Below are 18498 nucleotides of genomic sequence, written 5' to 3' on the forward strand. Positions count from 1 at the left end.
TTTTTTTTGTTTTATCTCAGTGACAAAGTCTACCTACTCACTCCTCAGGTAGACTCTACAGCACACAGAGAAAGATTCATTGAAGACATCTTCCTGATGTTTGCATAATGTACACACAGCCAGGGGCCTTTTTAAACACGGCTCACTTCAAGGTAACATCAGGAGACGTTGAAAGGAGAGAAGTCTATACAGGAAGCCCCATTCTCTCTTCTCTTCCTGACAGAAATGTGTCAAAAATATCATCCAGAAGTTACCCCACATATTTATGGGCGTGCTATAAATAAGTCTGATAAGAGATGAGTGACACAAAGAAAAGCATTAATCAGTAAATGATGGTACACTTTAACGGCTGAGCGCCGTCAGCCATTACGCTTTGTTATCAATGGTGAAGCAATGGAAGGAGGGAATGGGAATCACTACTTTCCATCTCTCTCTGTGTGTGTGTGTGTGCGCGCTGAAGGCCACACTGGCCAGGAATAGCCTGAGCTCAGCATTGCTCCTGCAGACAAGGCTAATAAACTCACTCCTGTTACCACTGTAGCATTCACTCTTTCTCTGTGGTTTGTCTGTACTATCCTCTCTTCTGTAGTCATGAAACATCTTGACTTGTTATAACCTACATTACACACATTGTATATCAAACATAAAAGGGTTCGGCTCAATAATAATTGTAATCGCGTAATTGCAATTATGACGTAGTTGTGATTGAAAAAAAAAAAAAAATCTGTCGCTGTTGTGATCATTAAAAATAGTGTGGAATCATGTTGCAGTGATTGCGTAGTTAATCATTCAAATATGTTTCAGATAAACTTTTCACACTACCCGAGGATCATTTTACCATTAAAAATAAATTCAAATCAAGGGGTATACTGACACAAAAGAGCCTCAGACGTCCACAACAAAAATATTAACCCCAATATTTTCATGGATAAGGAACCCTAACAAGGTAAGCAAGAGATGAGACACAAACTTTGATAGATAATATTTTATAGTGTATTTTACAGCTGATTTAAGACATGGGTCAAAACTGACCCGTTATCAAAAGAGATGCTAACAGAAGGCTAACACAAGGCGAAGGTTCTATTTTATGTGGTTATTTATTTCAGGCTCGGTAATTGTGATTAATTGTATTTGAACTTTAGTAATTGAGAATGTAATTGTAATTCAATTTCAGGGGGAAAATTATCATTGTCATTTTAATTGTAATTATGGGGGGAAAAAAATCCTGAGTGTTAATTCAACATGGAAAACTGAAGACTTAATTGAAAAACGTAATTGACCCGAACCCTGAAACATACATTTAAATTAAAAAAAAAATCAAACTAATAGCTTTCAATGAGCCAACAATAAGATAATAAAGGTAGTTATACTGCATAGGCAAGACTTCTCTCAGATTTAAAAACATACTTCTGTTTTGTTCTGTTGGGAAAAATAAAAAATAAAAAAAACACTAAAATGTGAGTTAAAAAATAAATTAAAAAACATATTTGTTTTCGTTGAAATGGAAGATCTTCAGATTACCAGAACTGGAAGAATCCAGCTGGATTCAGGTACACTCATCTGTATCTGGGTCTGGATAGGAATAATGAGTGTGTGGATCAGAGAAACATGAACGAGGGGAGCATTTCTGCTAATGGTTTGGTTTGATTAATGATGATACAGGAAGTTGTGATGATCCCTTCAGAGCCCTAATTTCATCACCATGTATACGTGAGCGTAACACGAGGAGACAGATGAACTCTAATCATCACACCTGTGGTTTGATCCATGCATGTGCAAGTAACTCAGGAATAACAAAGGTCACATCAAATATTAATCTAGATTTTGCCTGTATTCACTCTCAAATTTGAAAAAATTATGACTTTCACAGCATTCCCCCGTTTAAAAAGTTTTTCACAGATTAGGAACCAGAACACGAGCACTTCCGTTTATGAAAAGCAGCCGAGTGCACGGTGCGTAAATGCAAACACCACTGGTTTGAATCCAACACAGAATCGATTTACAAATGCAAGCCTGGAGATTTGAACAAATAGGAGCAGAAACCGTATATACTTTACAACCAAACTGCACAATTAAAGCAGTTAACCTCACGGTGCGTCTGTGGTTTTGCTGAGAGGTTGGCAGGTTGCCTTTATGGAAAGCTTATGGAAAGTGATTTAATCTATTCTGGCCTTACTGTTCTACAAACACACTGGGTCGAGAAAAATCATCCCTTCAGATCAATGGGAATATCTGTTTACATCGTGATGATACCCAAGGAAAGTGTTGACACAGATACGTCGACACAGGTATATATAAATCAATGATGGACAAACAGCCTTTACAGTTACAGTTGAAGAGCTTTGACGATAAATGACTCTCGAGTGTGACCAAAATGTGTGAGTATGAAAACACACATTCACAGAAATGCAACACAGCACAACCCCCACAATCGTCTCCTGAGCCTCTGGATCAATGGGTTGTTGATGGGCCTCTTTTGACCCACTAAAGCCAGTAGCAGGTAATCAATTACTGCCTATTGGTAGAATCGGTTGTTCAATCTACCAGCCAATCAGCACTTTCCACAAGCCTGTTTTATCATTAAGATTTAAAGGCATCCAACAGTTCAACACAGGCAAGTATTGAAAAAAAAAAAAAAAACAACTTAATTTTTCTGTTTGACCAAAGCATAAAATAAGCTACAGTTAAATCTGATGTTTGGTTAAAGCTTTCCAGGAATACATACTGTGAAGGGGAAACTTTGCACTGGTCTAAATATGGTCACCGATACTGGGGTTTTGGGAAGCAACAAAAAGACCAAGAAAAAAAAAAACCCAAAACAAAGCTATTATTTAAATGAGACAGCCATGATGGGTGAACCCCCAAAACGAAAACAGAAGGAAAATACAACAATTAAATTGTCTGACCATGGAATGATAGATGGCTGTGTTAAAAGGAGAGAAAAAACACAAGCATGTGGCACATATTTGCATTTATGGGGATTTTTGCAGCATGAAGTACAACCATGTAAAGGACCAGTTCATTATGCACCTGTAGAAAACATCAATCAATCCACCTCCACACCCATTACAGCCGTGCATCTCGTGCCCACATCCCTGCTGCCATCATGCATTCCATAAAACATCCCCAACATACCCCCCACCCCCCCAATGCTGCAGCTCATGATCTGACCTCACGTTCCTGGACCAGCATGTCTCACTACAATCTATATATCTGAGGCACAGTCCCTGCTACCGTGTCTCAACATCAGTCCTCACCTCAGCATCCATGTCTGTCTCACAGGCAAGGTGGTCAGGAGCCAGTTACCATAGAAACCTCTGCAGCTGCTTCCTCGTTTGCTTACCTGCTCTTGTATGAGCTGAAACAGGGAGCTTCTATCCATATACTGGCCAGGGAGGTGAGAGGAGCCGCCGAGGACAAGGGCATAGGGAGGAGAGAGAGGGAAGTGGTGGTGTTGGTAAGGATGGGATCAGGAGGATGGGGTGATGGTGTGGTGGCGGCTGATGCCTGAATCGTGGCGTGAGGCAGCTTGGTGGCTGATGCTGATGCTGGGAAATAGATCCAGTGGATGTTGGTCCGTTGTTCTGCTTCCAGCTGGTGTGACAGCCTGTGCTGAGTGTGTGTCCTGGTGCAGCGTGGTGTCAGCTTCAAGCAGACGACAGACAGCCAGCCCAGGTCCAGCAGCAGATCTCATTCACTCTCCTCCTGCTCGCTGTCCTCTATCCCATTGCACCCACTACTACCTCTCTCTCTCTCTCTTTCCTCTCTCTCCCCTCACACTCACTGCGTTGCCTGCATACCAATGAGCCAGGGAAGGGGAGGTGGAGCTCCTTCTTCCAATTGCTGGAGGAGAAGGAGTGGCCAGAGGCTGCGGCTCCTCATCACTACTAGTGAGTGAGTGAGTGAGGCGACATCAGAGGATGGAGTAAACTGGAGCTGTGTGTTTGTACTACAGTCTGACCCCGCCTCCATACACTCATGTCTGGTCTGTTACCAACACACTCAAACCCACGCACTGTAAGAGCAATAATGGCAACTGATGCACAGGGAGCATGTGTTCATGCACCAGAGTCAGTCATCTGCAGGGTTAAGGTCAATTACCCATTTTCAATTACAATTCAATTATGATTACAGTGACAAGCATTTTTTTCCCCCAATTACAATTATTACTTCCCCTAAAAGTCAATTACAATTACTAAAGTTAAATTTATCACAATTACTGAGCCTTTAAAACATTATCAACAGCAATTCTTATGTCTTAAAATCAGCTGTAAAATACATAAAAAATATTATCTATCATCTAATTTGTTTTTCATCTAATGGTTAACTTGTTAGGCTTCCTAAGCAATGAAAATACTGGTATTAATATTTTTGGTGTGGGCGTCAGAGCCATTTTTTCTGTCAGTATACCCCTAGATATATGCATATAATTGTAAATGGTAAAAATATCCTGAAGAGAAGTGACAGGTAGTGGGAAAAGTTGGTATGAAACATATTTTGATCATTATTATCTAGTGTAAACTACAGAACTGTAACATGGTTCACCAGGTTTGTGTTTAATGACATTTTTAATTAAGAGTTTTTATAGAATTTCCGTGACAATTACACAGTCAATTATCCGAACCTGATTACAATTCATTTATGATCACATCATTGCAATTAATCATCAATTACGCGATTAGAATTACAATTGACTCCAACCATGGTCAGCTGCAGCGCCACCAGCTTCATAATGGGTGAGCAGGTGTAGGAAATGAATGAATGATTAAATTCTGCTAATGGCCTCTTGAATACCTTGATGCACTCTTGCTCTTCTCTGTGTTAATGATTAGAAATGACACATGACATACATTATGAAGCGCTGCAATTACCAAACACCTCCAGCCCACAGGCACAACCATTAAAGTGAATTAGTTTAGACGACTCACTCAGTCTCCAACAACACGGGTCTAACTCAGGGCTTTTCAACCTTGGGGGCGCAAACCCATGCAGGCTTGCCTGGGATTAAAATGGGGTCACCTGAAATGTCTCGTAATTGGTAAATATACATATATATGTTATTAAAATACAAACAAGACATATAAAATAACTATCTTGTACTTTCTAAAGTATAAATCTAGATCAAATAAAATGCAGTATAAAAATATGAGGTGTGCACTAATCCTGGCTACTCTGTATTTGTAATATACTTTAATAAACACGACCAAAACTAATTCTAGAGAGGAAAAAAAAAAATATCAAAATGGGATCACGAACCAAAAAAGGTTGTGAACCTCTGGTTTAACTCCTCAATAAAACAACTTTACAAATATCACAAGGCTCATTTTGATTCTCCAACAAAGGGACTGTATGAAGGCCACAGTGTAAAGTGATCAGCATATATGACAGATGAAGCCTTAGTGTTTAAAACGGTGCCACAATGTGAGATTTGTCACACAATGTGTTTTCTTAACCTTAGATTTAACTCAAATATCTGTTGTCCCTTCCTATTACTCCAGTGTAAAGAATCTGGTCAAACAAAAGTTGATCATTTAACTTTCAGGTCAACAGAAAACTAAAAAAACAAATTATTTGTCAAACTATAGCGCATAAAACATATTTTCAAAGCTTCAATTGAGAGCAAGAAAAACCTGATCAGAAGGTCAATGCTGGAGGATTCACAAACTGCAATAAAAGAGACAGATTGAAAGCAAACCTAAAGAAATTGGCCCTGGATTCAACTGTTGCCTTGGAAACCTCGGAGGACTTTAATCAAACAATAATATGAGGTATACCTTGAAATGAAAAGAAAAAAAAAAAAGCAGCAGTAAAGAGAAAAGATTAATCCCTTTGAAGAAAAGCACTTCGAAAGTTAAATAAAAGCGAGTATAGAGTGCTTTAAGTGGATGGTTACAGTCTGTCCTAGAGGGCTGCAGTCCTGCAGGTCATGATCATGTCATGATGCATTTCTACAGAGAACTTGAAGGGCCCTTGTTAAGCTAAATAGACTTTTCTGTGCTTTAAACATCATAAAGTGTTATTGGGGCTTCATACACATGCATAAAGTGTTTTTTCATTGATTCCCTCAATCATTCGTTAGAGGGTGATTTGCTCCTTTCTTACTGCAGGGTGAACCCAAACACCTCGCTCCACTTTGATGACGCGTTCCCACTTTGATGATGAATTTGATGCGGCACTGAGCTGGAGAAGCCGCGCCTCCAGGAATCTCTCTGCCGTGATTGACATGTAAACAGACACGCCCACGAAGGTGAGCATTTCAGCGTCCTTCGCGCAGTGCTATGTGTGTATTTTCTACAGTCTATGTATGTACTGGCGAAAGCCCCGCCCCCACGCTCTGTCTCGTGTTTATAAAGCAACATGAGCTCCGCTACGGAGAGGGTGGGAGGAGGGCGGGCCGTCCTCTAGCCCTATGCCACCGTGCGGGGAGGAGGAAGTCAGTGTCCCGCCTATAGACACGCCCACTCATGAATATGTATAAGTAGGCCACAAATCAGCCTGTATGTGTAGAGTTGATCAGAAAGTGACTTTTCAGAGGCTAAAACTCTGGAAAACAGGCAAGTTTGGGAAAATAAACCTCAAGTACTATGTTTTTGGAGTTCTTAGAACAAATGGAGATTGGTGAATTTTTTTTAACAAAGCCCAATGGCTCTTTGTGTCAATGCTGGGAATTTAAGCAACCTGTAAAGTACAAGCGCCGAACATAATCAGGGTGAATTTGCATATCCCACATAGAGTACGTGACAGGCCTGGGTGGAAAAATATCCTCCAAGTATTTCCAGTTTTTACATGATTAAGTATTAAATGAACAAAAAGATGTTATCAGGTGGTTAACTTAGTGGTGCAGTGAAGATTTTGGGGGCACGAGAGTTAGTGGATGGATACTTGTTTTTGTCATTTTAGAGGTGTCGATAATGGCATAATTTGGGCAAAATGAAAAAAGCAACATTCTTAGCAATAAACTATTTCATTGAACGCTATAAACAGTTAAATGTACATCAAGTATGTGCTTTTTGTTTGTTTTTATAAACAACGTCTAGTGAACTATAACTAAATAAAAATATAATCTACTTACTTCTTAATCTAGATGATAGGTGTAGATAGTGTGTGCTCATGAGAAGTGGACCTGTCTTATAAACATACTGGAATGAAAAACATGAGTAAGAGGGAAGACCTTGATAGTATTAACTGAGTTGAGCAGGAGATTTTAATTCAGCAAAAGCTTAAAATAAAAGGCCTTAAAGTTTTATCATTAAATCTAATCTGAGGAGGGTTACCCTTAGAGAGGATTGCTTGAATAAAGTTAAGATTTAATCTTTAAAACACAATCTTGGCTTATTACTCAGGATCAAATAGTAACATCGATAATCTGCTGCATTTTTGTTGATTTTTCTAAATAAAAACAGGCTATAATTTTTCATTAATCGACTTGAATGTCAGACAGCAGTGATTGTGCAAAAGTGGGATTCAACCACACAATGAAAAACGGCGGTAAAATGAAATCAGGTCAGAGAATGACACAGTTTCTTTCCCAAACTGATCTACTTAAAAAGCACAGTGGCACATAAACTGCAAGAGACCGAGAGAATGAAAGAAATAATCAAAAACAGGAGATGGAACTATACAAAAAATGAAATCCAGGACCAATCCTGATCATCTAGAGATCCATATCACATTCAGTTAAACTGTAATTTTTGCATTTGTCTGTTATCTGCTGCTGTCTCTATTTTAGGCATCGCTGGGTTTTAGTTTCTTCTCTGGTTTTCAGGTGATGAGAGACCTCTGGTGTTTGAAGCTCTGTACTGTGTAAGTTTAAGTTTGTTCAAACACAGTTAGTCAGTGAAAAGGCTTTTGCTTCAGTTAGTGCAAAGAGGAGAGGGAAAATGCTACAAAATCATGTATTAAATTATGTACAAAAGCATTTTAAAGAAGGAATTCTGATTCTGTGGAGCACAGTGGCTTAGTGGTTAGCATGTCCGCCCCACAGCAAGAAGGTCCTGGGTTCAAGCCCTGGGGTGGACTTGGGTCCTTTCTGTGTGGAGTTTGCATGTTCTCCCCGTGCTGCGTGGGTTTCCTCCGGTACTCCGGCTGCCTCCCACAATCCAAAAACATGACTGTAAGGTTGATTGGAGTCTCTAAATTGCCCATAGGAGTGAATGAGAGAGTGAATGGTTGTCTGTGTCTGTGTTGCCCTGTGATGGACTGGCGCCCTGTCCAGGGTGTACCCACGCCCAGCGCCCTATGAGAGCCAGAGATTGGCACCGGCAGACCCCCGCGACCCTGTTAAACGGGAATAAGCGGGTATGATTAAACTGATTAAAAATCCAGTTACAGTAGATAAAGTGTTATTTTGCCACCCAAAATATTTTGAGTAAGTAAATGTTCACTTAACCATAATGTCTTGAAAGACTTGATTATCACTATTGTTTCAAACCTATACAACAGTAACATACATATTATAGAGATGATCATTTAAGCCATTAAAAGTATTTGTTGTGGAAGAGGCAAAAATCTACCAAGTCCATTTGACAAAACTTAAAATCCAAAAATTTAGTCCAACATAAATTCAAAAGAGTGGCCGAGAAAAATAACTTTACTGTTAGGAGACAAAACCGCCAATCGTTGCTCAGTGGGTTCAGGGAAATGACCCTAACATGGATACCTTTTAACAAAGATGAAACACACTGTATGTCAGTGACTGAAACAGACATAGAAAATCCTATCTGAATTCCTTAATGAGTGATATGTTGACACACTATCATTTATTCTATAGAGTCATATTTAAGAACATTACTTGTTTAGAAAAAACTAAAATAAATAGTTCCTAAAACATTCCACACACTATAAAAACGCTCTAACAAGCACATAATGAAAATCTATTGAGCTCAGAAAAACAAAAACAAAAAAAACAAAAAACCTAAAATTGAGTAACCAAAGAGAATTGTGATGGCCACGGCCACACATTAAGGTTAAGTTACACAGTTATCATTGTTTCTTTGTGTTTCAATTAATGCACTGTCTGTTAATCCTGATTTTCTTTGTTTTTGAGTTACCTGTGGAATGTCTTCCTGGTCTGGCAAAAGATGGTGGAGAGGGCGGAGCTGACTTTTATGCTGAGACCCACGCCCATCGGACCAGACCAAGTCATTGAACTCATAGGGGGATTGGGAGTTTTTTATGTTAGATTTAAGTTAGTATATATCATGTTCTCCCCTGTGTGTGTCTGATGGAATATCCAACTCATATATAAGTCTCCCCTTGTGTGTTAGTTGGGGGTGGTGTGGGTTGTGTTAACACCATGCTGTGGAAGTTCCTTCTTGGGTAAAATAAAACCCAAATTGTTCAACTGCAAACCTGTTTCCTGTTCCTTGGCTACTTGGTCCACGACATTTGGTGGCAGTGGTGGGATCATCCAGTAAAGGACACCAGGTTTTTTTTGCTGCAGTTTTTTTCTTCTCTCTTCTCTTCTTCCCACCGTGATTGCATAGTTATGCAGAGAGGTGGAAGAAGTACAAGAACAGCACACAGAGACAACCAGCCTCAGATGACAGGAACGGAGGCCCTAAATGAGGGTGAGGAAGAAAATGGAGCTACTGGAGGGGTGGACAGTACTGAGGGCGAAGGTAAGGAGCCTTCATTATCTGACCTGGTCTCCTTGTTTCGGGCCCATATGACGCAGCAGGAAGCCCGAGAGGCCAGACAGCTGGAGGAAAATGCCCGACAGGAGCACCGCTCCAGAACACTCCAACACCAGTTCCAACTACTACAGCTGAAAGTGCAGGCTCGTACTTCCCCACTCTCAGAGCCTCTGTTAGCAGAGCTTGAACCACCAGATCTGGAGCAGCGGTCAGGTGAGCCTGAACAGTCTGTGCCTGAGCATCAGGACATGGCAGCTAATAACTTTCAAATCTCAACCAGTAAGGCGCTGTTTCATGAGCCCAGATTAGAAAGGCTCACAGAGGAAGATGATGTTGAACATTTTTTAATCACCTTCGAACGCATTGCACATGCTTGTCGGTGGCAGAAACAGGATTGGGTTTTTCATCTTATTCCTTTGCTCTCTGGCAAAGCTAGGGGAGCATATGTAAATATGGATGTTGATGATTCTCTTGAATATGATAAAGTAAAAATGGCAATTTTGGATAAATATGATATAAATCCAGAGACATATAGATTAAGATTTCGGTCTCTTGAAATACCTCCTGATGAAAACCCAAAAGAGCTTTATGCAAGGCTTAAGGAGCTATATGGAAAGTGGATTAACCCCAAAGGTAAAACAACCCATGAAATTGGCGAACTCATCATCTTGGAGCAGTACTTCAGAATGCTGTCTCCTGAGTTGCAGGTTTGGATTAAGGAGCGTAATCCAGGGTCTGCAGCTGAGGCTGCCAAGATGGCTGATGTGTTTGTCGCTGCACGGAGGAAAGGTCAGCCATGGAGCTATACAGCATGGGAAAGGAACGACAGTCGCAAATTATTCCCGCAATTTCATCAAACACCAACCACTGATGTAGGTAGGACTCCCATGAGGGACAGCCAGTCAGCTAATGCATCTCAAAAATACCCTGCTAAAAAGCTGATTTGTTATCGGTGTGGAATGGAGGGCCATACCAAACCAATGTGCCCCAAAGAATCGCCCAAGATAACACAAGTATGTTTTGTACCTCGGGCGGATGAGCCTGAAATCAAATTGAACTCAGAGGCCAAAATGTCCTTGATTGAAATCAATGGCCAAACTTTACAGGCTCTTATTGACTCAGGCAGCGACCAGACCCTCGTACACAGACATTTTTTACCACCAAATGTTATCAGGATTAAGGATACTGTCCCGGTTTTTTGTGTGCATGGAGACAAAAAGCCTTATCCAACAGCAGACGTGTACATCAAGGTACAAGGGCAAACATATCTCGTAAATGTTGGTGTTGCTGATAATTTGCCATTTCCTGCTGTGCTTGGTCGAGACCTACCTGTACTTTTTGATTTGTTGGATTCCAGCCGTGGATGTAATGCGGCAGTTACCAGAGCTCAAAGCCAGAGGTTGGAGGAGACCTCTCCAACACTAAGTGCCCTGCCATTCTATGATGCAGACCTGGAGACAGCACCTGGGAAGTCTCGTAAGTCACGTCGTCAGAAAAGGCAAGAGAAATTCCATAAGACTGTTGTAGCGCCACTCTCTGGTCCTGACCCTGAATTGCCTTTGGGTTTTGGAATTCCAAGCAATGTCATTGAGATGCAACAAAACGACACAACATTGGTACCTCTTTTTCAGAGAGCTAAGGAGGCGGGACAAGGAACTGTTCCTGATTCTTGCAGCAGTGAGGATTTTTTTCTAAAAGGTGGTATCCTTTATCGCCAGCAGGGGTCTGCCATACAGTTGGTGGTTCCGGGAGCAGCCAGGAAAACTGTGCTGACCTTGGGACACTCAGTGCCATGGGCAGGCCATCTTGGTAAGCACAGAACCATTGCTCGCATTAAACCCCACTTTTACTGGCCTGGCCTACGTGCAGATGTAGGACTGTTCTGCAAAAGTTGCCCTCAGTGCCAGAAGACATCCTCGAGAATCCCCTCCAGAGCTCCACTCCAGCCACTGCCAATCATCAGTACTCCATTTGAGCGGTTAGGGATGGACATTGTGGGACCTGTGGAAAGGAGTAAAGCAGGCAATCGTTATATGCTTGTGATAACTGATTATGCTACAAGATATCCGGAAGTTTTTCCCCTGAAGTCCATGAAAGCTAAATCAGTGGCGTTTTGCCTGGTCCAATTGTTTTCAAGGGTTGGATTTCCTCGTGAGATCCTTACCGACCGGGGAACTAATTTTATGTCTACCCTATTGAAACAAGTGTATCAGCTGCTGGGTATTAGGAGTTTAAGGACAACTCCATATCACCCTCAAACAGACGGGCTCACCGAACGCTTCAATCAGACCATGAAGCAGATGCTCAGGAAATTTGTGAATGAGACTGGTGTTGACTGGGATCAATGGCTGCCTTACCTCCTTTTTGCATATAGGGAGGTACCCCAGGCCTCCACTGGCTTCTCCCCATTTGAACTGTTATATGGTCATGAAGTAAGGGGTCCCCTATCTTTATTGAAAGATGTTTGGGAGGGAAATCAGGCAGGTGGGGGGGCTGATAACATAATTTCCTATGTTGTGCAGATGAGAGATCGGCTGGAAAAGATGAGGGGGCTTGCCCAGTCCCACATGGCAGAGTCTCAGCGGCGTCAGAAGGTCTGGTATGATCGGTCAGCCCGGCAGAGGTCCTTCAACCCTGGTCAAAAGGTACTCGTACTCCTTCCAAGCGATGGCAGTAAGTTGCTGGCACAGTGGCAAGGACCATTTGAGGTCCAACGTAAAATTGGGCAAACTACCTACCAAGTTTCCACCCCGGGCCGGCCACGCTCTAGTAGGAGGCTGCATGTGAACCTCCTTAAAGAATGGGTTGACAGACCTGGAAAGGGAGAAGTGTTGCTGATCAGGAAGGTTCCAGAGGATGAGGAAATGGAGGAGCAATACCTGCCCGCAGCTGCCTCCCTGGACATGCACCTCAGTCACCTGCCTGAAGAAAAGCAACAACAGGTGAGGGTTAGATGTAACCCCGAAATATTTCAGAAAAACCCGGGAAGAACACACCTTGTTGAACATAATATTGTGTTAAAAGAGGGAGCTTCTGTGAGACGTTTGAGTTACAGAATACCTGAACGGATGCTCTCTGTGCTGAAGGAGGAAGTCGATTTCATGTTGTCCCTGGGGATCATCGAGCAATCTAAAAGTGAGTGGTGCAATCCAGTGGTCTTGGTCCCAAAGAAGGATGGCAGCATCCGTTTCTGCATTGATTTCAGGTATTTAAACACAATCTCACAGTTCGATTCATATCCTACTCCACGGATTGATGATATGATTGAACGCCTGGGAAAGGCGAAATACCTAACCACCATAGATCTTTGCAAAGGCTATTGGCAGTTGCCCCTTGCTCAGCACTCCAGAGAATTGACTGCCTTCCGGACACCAGGGGGCTTGTATCAGTTTACAGTCATGCCCTTTGGACTACATGGTGCCCCTGCAACATTCCAGAGGCTAATGGACCAGGTCCTGTGTGAATTCTCAGACTTTGCTTCAGCATATCTCGATGACATTGTCATTTACAGCCCCACCTGGGAGGATCATCTTGAACATCTGGAGAAGGTGCTAGGCCGCCTTCAGTCGGCTGGGCTGACCATCAATCCCGCTAAATGTTTCTTTGCTAAAGCGGAGACCGAGTACCTGGGTTTTATAATTGGAAATGGGCTTATAAAGCCACAAGTGAGTAAAATCCATGCCATTGAGTCATGCCCACTGCCAGAGACCAGAAAGCAGCTAAGGTCATTTTTGGGCATGGCAGGGTTTTACCATCGCTTTATCCCTCATTTTTCTGCCAGGGCAGCTTCCCTTACTGATCGGACTGGATCCAAATGTCCGAACAAGGTGCTCTGGACGAAGGAAGCGGAGGCAGCCTTTCGGGACATTCAACATTCAATGAGTAAGAGCCCAGTCCTGTACAGTCCAGATTTTAAAAAGCATTTCATTTTGCAAACTGATGCTTCGGAGAGGGGTCTGGGGGCTGTTCTAATCCAGGAATCAGCAGAAAAGCGACATCCAGTAGCATTCATCAGTCGTAAGCTGTTTCCAAGGGAGGTCCGGTATTCAACTGTGGAGAAGGAGGCTCTCGCAGTCAAGTGGGCAATGGACTCTTTTAAGTACTATCTTCTGGGCCGGGAGTTTACGCTGGAGACGGATCACAAGGCTCTTCAGTGGCTTGAGAAGATGAAGGACACGAATGGAAGAATCACTCGATGGTATCTTGCAATGCAGCCATTCCGCTTCATCATCCATCATATTCCAGGACGGGACAATTGTACAGCGGACTACCTCTCTCGCTGTCCCAGTGAGAGCTTCGAAGGGGGGGAGTGTGTGATGGCCACGGCCACACATTAAGGTTAAGTTACACAGTTATCATTGTTTCTTTGTGTTTCAATTAATGCACTGTCTGTTAATCCTGATTTTCTTTGTTTTTGAGTTACCTGTGGAATGTCTTCCTGGTCTGGCAAAAGATGGTGGAGAGGGCGGAGCTGACTTTTATGCTGAGACCCACGCCCATCGGACCAGACCAAGTCATTGAACTCATAGGGGGATTGGGAGTTTTTTATGTTAGATTTAAGTTAGTATATATCATGTTCTCCCCTGTGTGTGTCTGATGGAATATCCAACTCATATATAAGTCTCCCCTTGTGTGTTAGTTGGGGGTGGTGTGGGTTGTGTTAACACCATGCTGTGGAAGTTCCTTCTTGGGTAAAATAAAACCCAAATTGTTCAACTGCAAACCTGTTTCCTGTTCCTTGGCTACTTGGTCCACGACAAGAATAGAATGACCATTAACTGTGTTCATGCACACTTCAAGTAGTGAGGGAAGGTAATCAGGAGATGAGGAACACCTGAGTGCAGACAGGCAGGTGAAATGCAATATAGAAGAATAACCATCCCAAACACAGATAAAGAAGCATATCAAGCAGGGGATCAACAACAGGAACCCAAAAAAAAATCTTGATAATAAGAGCCTGACCCAGGCTTGAACCCACACAACCCTCTATATTAGTTTAGTTTAGACAATATAAGTTGTCCCTAGGGGACAATTCAGGTTTTGGTATTAAAGAGGTTCAACATTACTCAGTGCAGCACTTAACAGAATGAAAATAAACACAAAATGCCCACAGAGTCCAAACCCATTACACACAGGAGGCCAATGCTTCTATACCAGACAGCCTTAAAATAGGAAACATGTAGTGAAATCCCAGATATACAATATAGGTGACTTTAAAAAATAGGCTGTAGCTTACCACCAGGAACAGAAAAGGGCTTCCAGACACATTTTGTGTCAGGTTCTGTTTAGTTTCCTTGTGGTTCCCTTTTTCAGTCTTTCTTCTGTTTAGTGTCCATTCTACTGTAGTTCTTGTTTCATGTATTACCTCTTGTCTTTGTGTTCCCAGGTCTTCCTGCTTGTGTCTCCTCCTCCCAGTGATGTCAGTTTGGGTTGTTAATGATTAGCTGCGTCATGTTTTACACCCAGGTGTGGCCTATTCCCAATCAAGCCTCCCTCACTATTTCACTGAGTGTCCGGACACATTGTCTGTTACCTTCCTCGTGACTCCTTGTGCCTTTTTGGATTTGAGTTTTTGTTCTTTTTTTTTTTTAATTCATTAAAATGGACTGGTTCTATGAACGTTACACCTTCCTGACATCACTGGGAGGAGGAGACAAGGGCAAGAAGACCAGTGGGAACACAAAGACAAGAGTTAATACATGAAACAAGAACTAGAATGGAACCTAAACAGAACAAAAGCTACGTCCTAATAGTCCCTCCTATCTCCTTTCCTATTCACTTTTCCTTAACCCCGTGGATGACGTCACGGGGTTAAGGAAAGGTGTTAGGAGAGGAGTTAGGGAAAGGCGATCACGTTTGTTATGACAATCTAGGTGACGTGATAATCTGACGGCCGCGAAGGTTAGCGACATCTACCGTGGATAAAAAAACTACACATTTCTAAAAATGGACTAAAAGCTCATTTATAACACTTACCGCTGATATAAACTCAAAAATCACAAGGTTTGAATGTAAATAAAAGGAAAAGAGGCTACCAGCCGCATGGAATTGTGGGTCAGCATTATCTCGTCTCCTTTGGTAAAGGATGCATCAGTGTTTCCTAGGCTAAAGGAGGTAAAACAGGAAGCATTCAGCCTCTTTTCCTTAAGCTTCAGCTTAAAGAAAACTCGGACGCTCTTTATCATGGCCACCATTTAACACTTCCGGGGGTGAAGGAACAGTAGATAGGAAAGGAGATAGGAAGGACTTCGGACGCAGCCAAGAAAATGAGGGCCACATGGGCTAAAGACATCCATCCGATTTCTTCCGCTTTTTCTGGGGCCGGGTCGCGGAGGCAGCAGTCTCAGCAGAGATGCCCAGACCTCCCGATCCACGCACACCTCCTCCAGCTGTTCTGGGAGAACCCCAAGGAGACACCAGGCCAGCTCAGAGACATAGTTCCTCCAGCGTGTCCTGGGCCTTCCACGAGGTCTCTTCCCAATAGGACATGCCTGAAACTCCTCCCGAGGGAGAAAACCAGGAGGCATCCGAAACAGATGCCCGAGCCGCCTCAGCTGGCTCCTTTCGACGTGAAGGAGCAGCGACTCTACTCCGAGCTCCTCCCGCATGACTGAGCTTCTCACCCTATCTCGAAGGGTAAGGGTGCGCCCAGCCACCCTGCAAAGGAAACTAATTTCAGCCGCCTGTATCCACGATCTTGTCCTTTCGGTCATTACCCAAATCTCATGACCATAGGTGAGGGTAGGAACGTAGATCGATTGGTAAATTGAGAGCTTTGCCCCCCGACTCAGCTCCCTCTTCACCACAACAGTCCGATACAGCGACCGCATCACTGCTGACGCCGCACCGATCCGTCTATCAATCTCACGCTCCATCCGACCTTCACTCGTGAACAAGACCCCGAGATACTTGAACTCCTCCGCTTGAGGCAAGGACTCTCCACCGACCCAGAGAGGGGAAGCCACCTTTTTCAGGTGGAGAACCATGGCCTCAGATTTGGAGGTGCTGATCTTTGTTGGGCTAAAAACAACTAAAGCTAAACAGAACATGACATTTTGGACTTGAATGATGAAGAATTGAGATACAATTGCATATATCCATAAATTTGAGGTATTTACACATGCAAGAAATGGTAAAGGTAAATGGACTTGATTTATATTGTGCTTTATCTCTACCAAAGTAGTCTCAAAGCGCTGCCATGCAAGGCACTAGCCAAACATTCAGAGCAACTTAGGGGTTCAGTGTCTGGCCTAAGGACACTTCGACATGTATAGCACTGGGATCGAACCCCTAACCCCTCAATCAGAAGATGACCTCTTTATCACGGTCTCCGTGATCTGGCAACGTCCTTCAGCAGCAGCTTGTTTCTCCCTGAGTCTGTCTCAGTGCATTAAAGGAGCAAAGGCTAAAGTCAGGATTAGGGCTAAATCTAGCAAGAGCAAGGTCTCAGTGAGTGATGTGAGTTACACACCTATGGGAGATAAACAAACAGCAGAGGCTGAGCTAACCTCCATTGGAGCCCGTCACTGCAAACGAACAATACTGGCTCAGAGATACATGTCTGCTCTGAATGACAAATCACAGGTGCTTCAACACAACAGCTGTCATCGTGTGTGCGGCTGTTTGACAGCTGACGTGTGGAAATAGTTTCTGGCTCTACATAGGGACGATTATGAACAAGCATTTTAAATTGTACGTGCAATGAAATGCTTACAAAGAGCAGCTCAGATCAGGAAACCAAACAGACATTTGGTCACTTCCACCTGCCGTGATGTTGAACAACTGTTCAAATGTGGACGCAAACTCACTCGTAATACAAGTAGCCTTTCACAGCACATGATGTATAAAAATAGGATTCCTATTAAAGGCTGATGGATCTTCTTCACTATATTGTGGATCGAAAACAAAATTATAAGCATTTTCTTTTCCCCAGGTTTGTGCACGACACAAATTTTGTTTCAATATATAGAAATCCAGACATCAAGAGATTCCCAAAAGCATATTATTCCAAGATGATGCATATTTGCTCCTAGCGATGCCCTACACATGGTGAGGTCCGACCTATAGCTTACAGAAAGCACACAGAGGCCACTGCAAAACAAATGAGGATATGTGAATGGGTTTAGAAAGTTGAATCTAAAAGTACTGAGAAGCTTTAGATAAATTTAGATGTGCAATCCAAAAATAAGTTCACTTGTTCTCCAGTATTATTGGAAATAACTGCCACTCATCTCTCACAGTATTGGTGAAAGGTAATAGTTATTAGGATAAATATGATACAACACCATAACTACAGTATGTTCGTGTTTAAATTTATTATGTTGAGATGGATTAAAGTAGGGCTATATCACCTCAAGAATCACATTTCCAAAGCTGAAGCTCAGATCCACAGCAGTGTATGCCTTAAATAAAGACGTTGCTATTGGCTACACAAACTACACTGTATGCAATCTTCACATCATATAACCATATAACCCTGCATAAGTATGTGTAGCCTGATTTTTTTATTCTTCTAAAATGTTCCTAATTTATTCACTTTATTTTTTGTTGTTGTGCTACAGTAATGAAGGCTACATTTTCTGATTTCTAAAGAAAATATTACTCGAGTTTGAAAAAAAAAAAGTGCATTTAAACTATGTGTGGAAATGTATGTCTATGAAAAGACATTGGAAATAATATTAGAACAGAACAGTGAGAGTGTTGTGAAAGAAGGGAGTTATTACCTGTGAAAGGGGGATAAAAGAGAATGTTTGACCAAAAGCTCTGTAATATTAGACGACTGGACAAAAGAGCGCCCCGTGTGGTGACACTTAAAAAATATCTGGCATATATAAACATGTAATATAGCATGATATATATATAT

General features: G+C 42.3%; 1 protein-coding gene across 4 annotated transcripts in view; it reads right to left on the minus strand.

Moving 5' to 3' along the window:
• Positions 1 to 17427, minus strand: part of rhbdl1 (rhomboid, veinlet-like 1 (Drosophila)) — a 69121-nt gene extending 51694 nt beyond the window's left edge. The window contains exon 1 of one of the 4 annotated variants that reach the window (XM_028477115.1): positions 17350 to 17427. Coding sequence is in view for 2 of the 4 variants with exons in the window: in XM_028477113.1 (XP_028332914.1) it covers positions 3344 to 3382 (39 nt within the window). In the remaining 2 variants the exon portion in view is untranslated. Of the gene's footprint in view, positions 1 to 3257; positions 3782 to 15000; positions 15015 to 17349 lie in introns of those variants that run through there. The other 3 variants (XM_028477116.1, XM_028477113.1, XM_028477114.1) reach the window with 3 other exon arrangements.
• Positions 17428 to 18498: the final 1071 nt, after the last annotated feature.

Source organism: Gouania willdenowi, chromosome 19, assembly GCF_900634775.1.
Source record: "Gouania willdenowi chromosome 19, fGouWil2.1, whole genome shotgun sequence".
NCBI lineage: Eukaryota > Metazoa > Chordata > Actinopteri > Blenniiformes > Gobiesocidae > Gouania > Gouania willdenowi.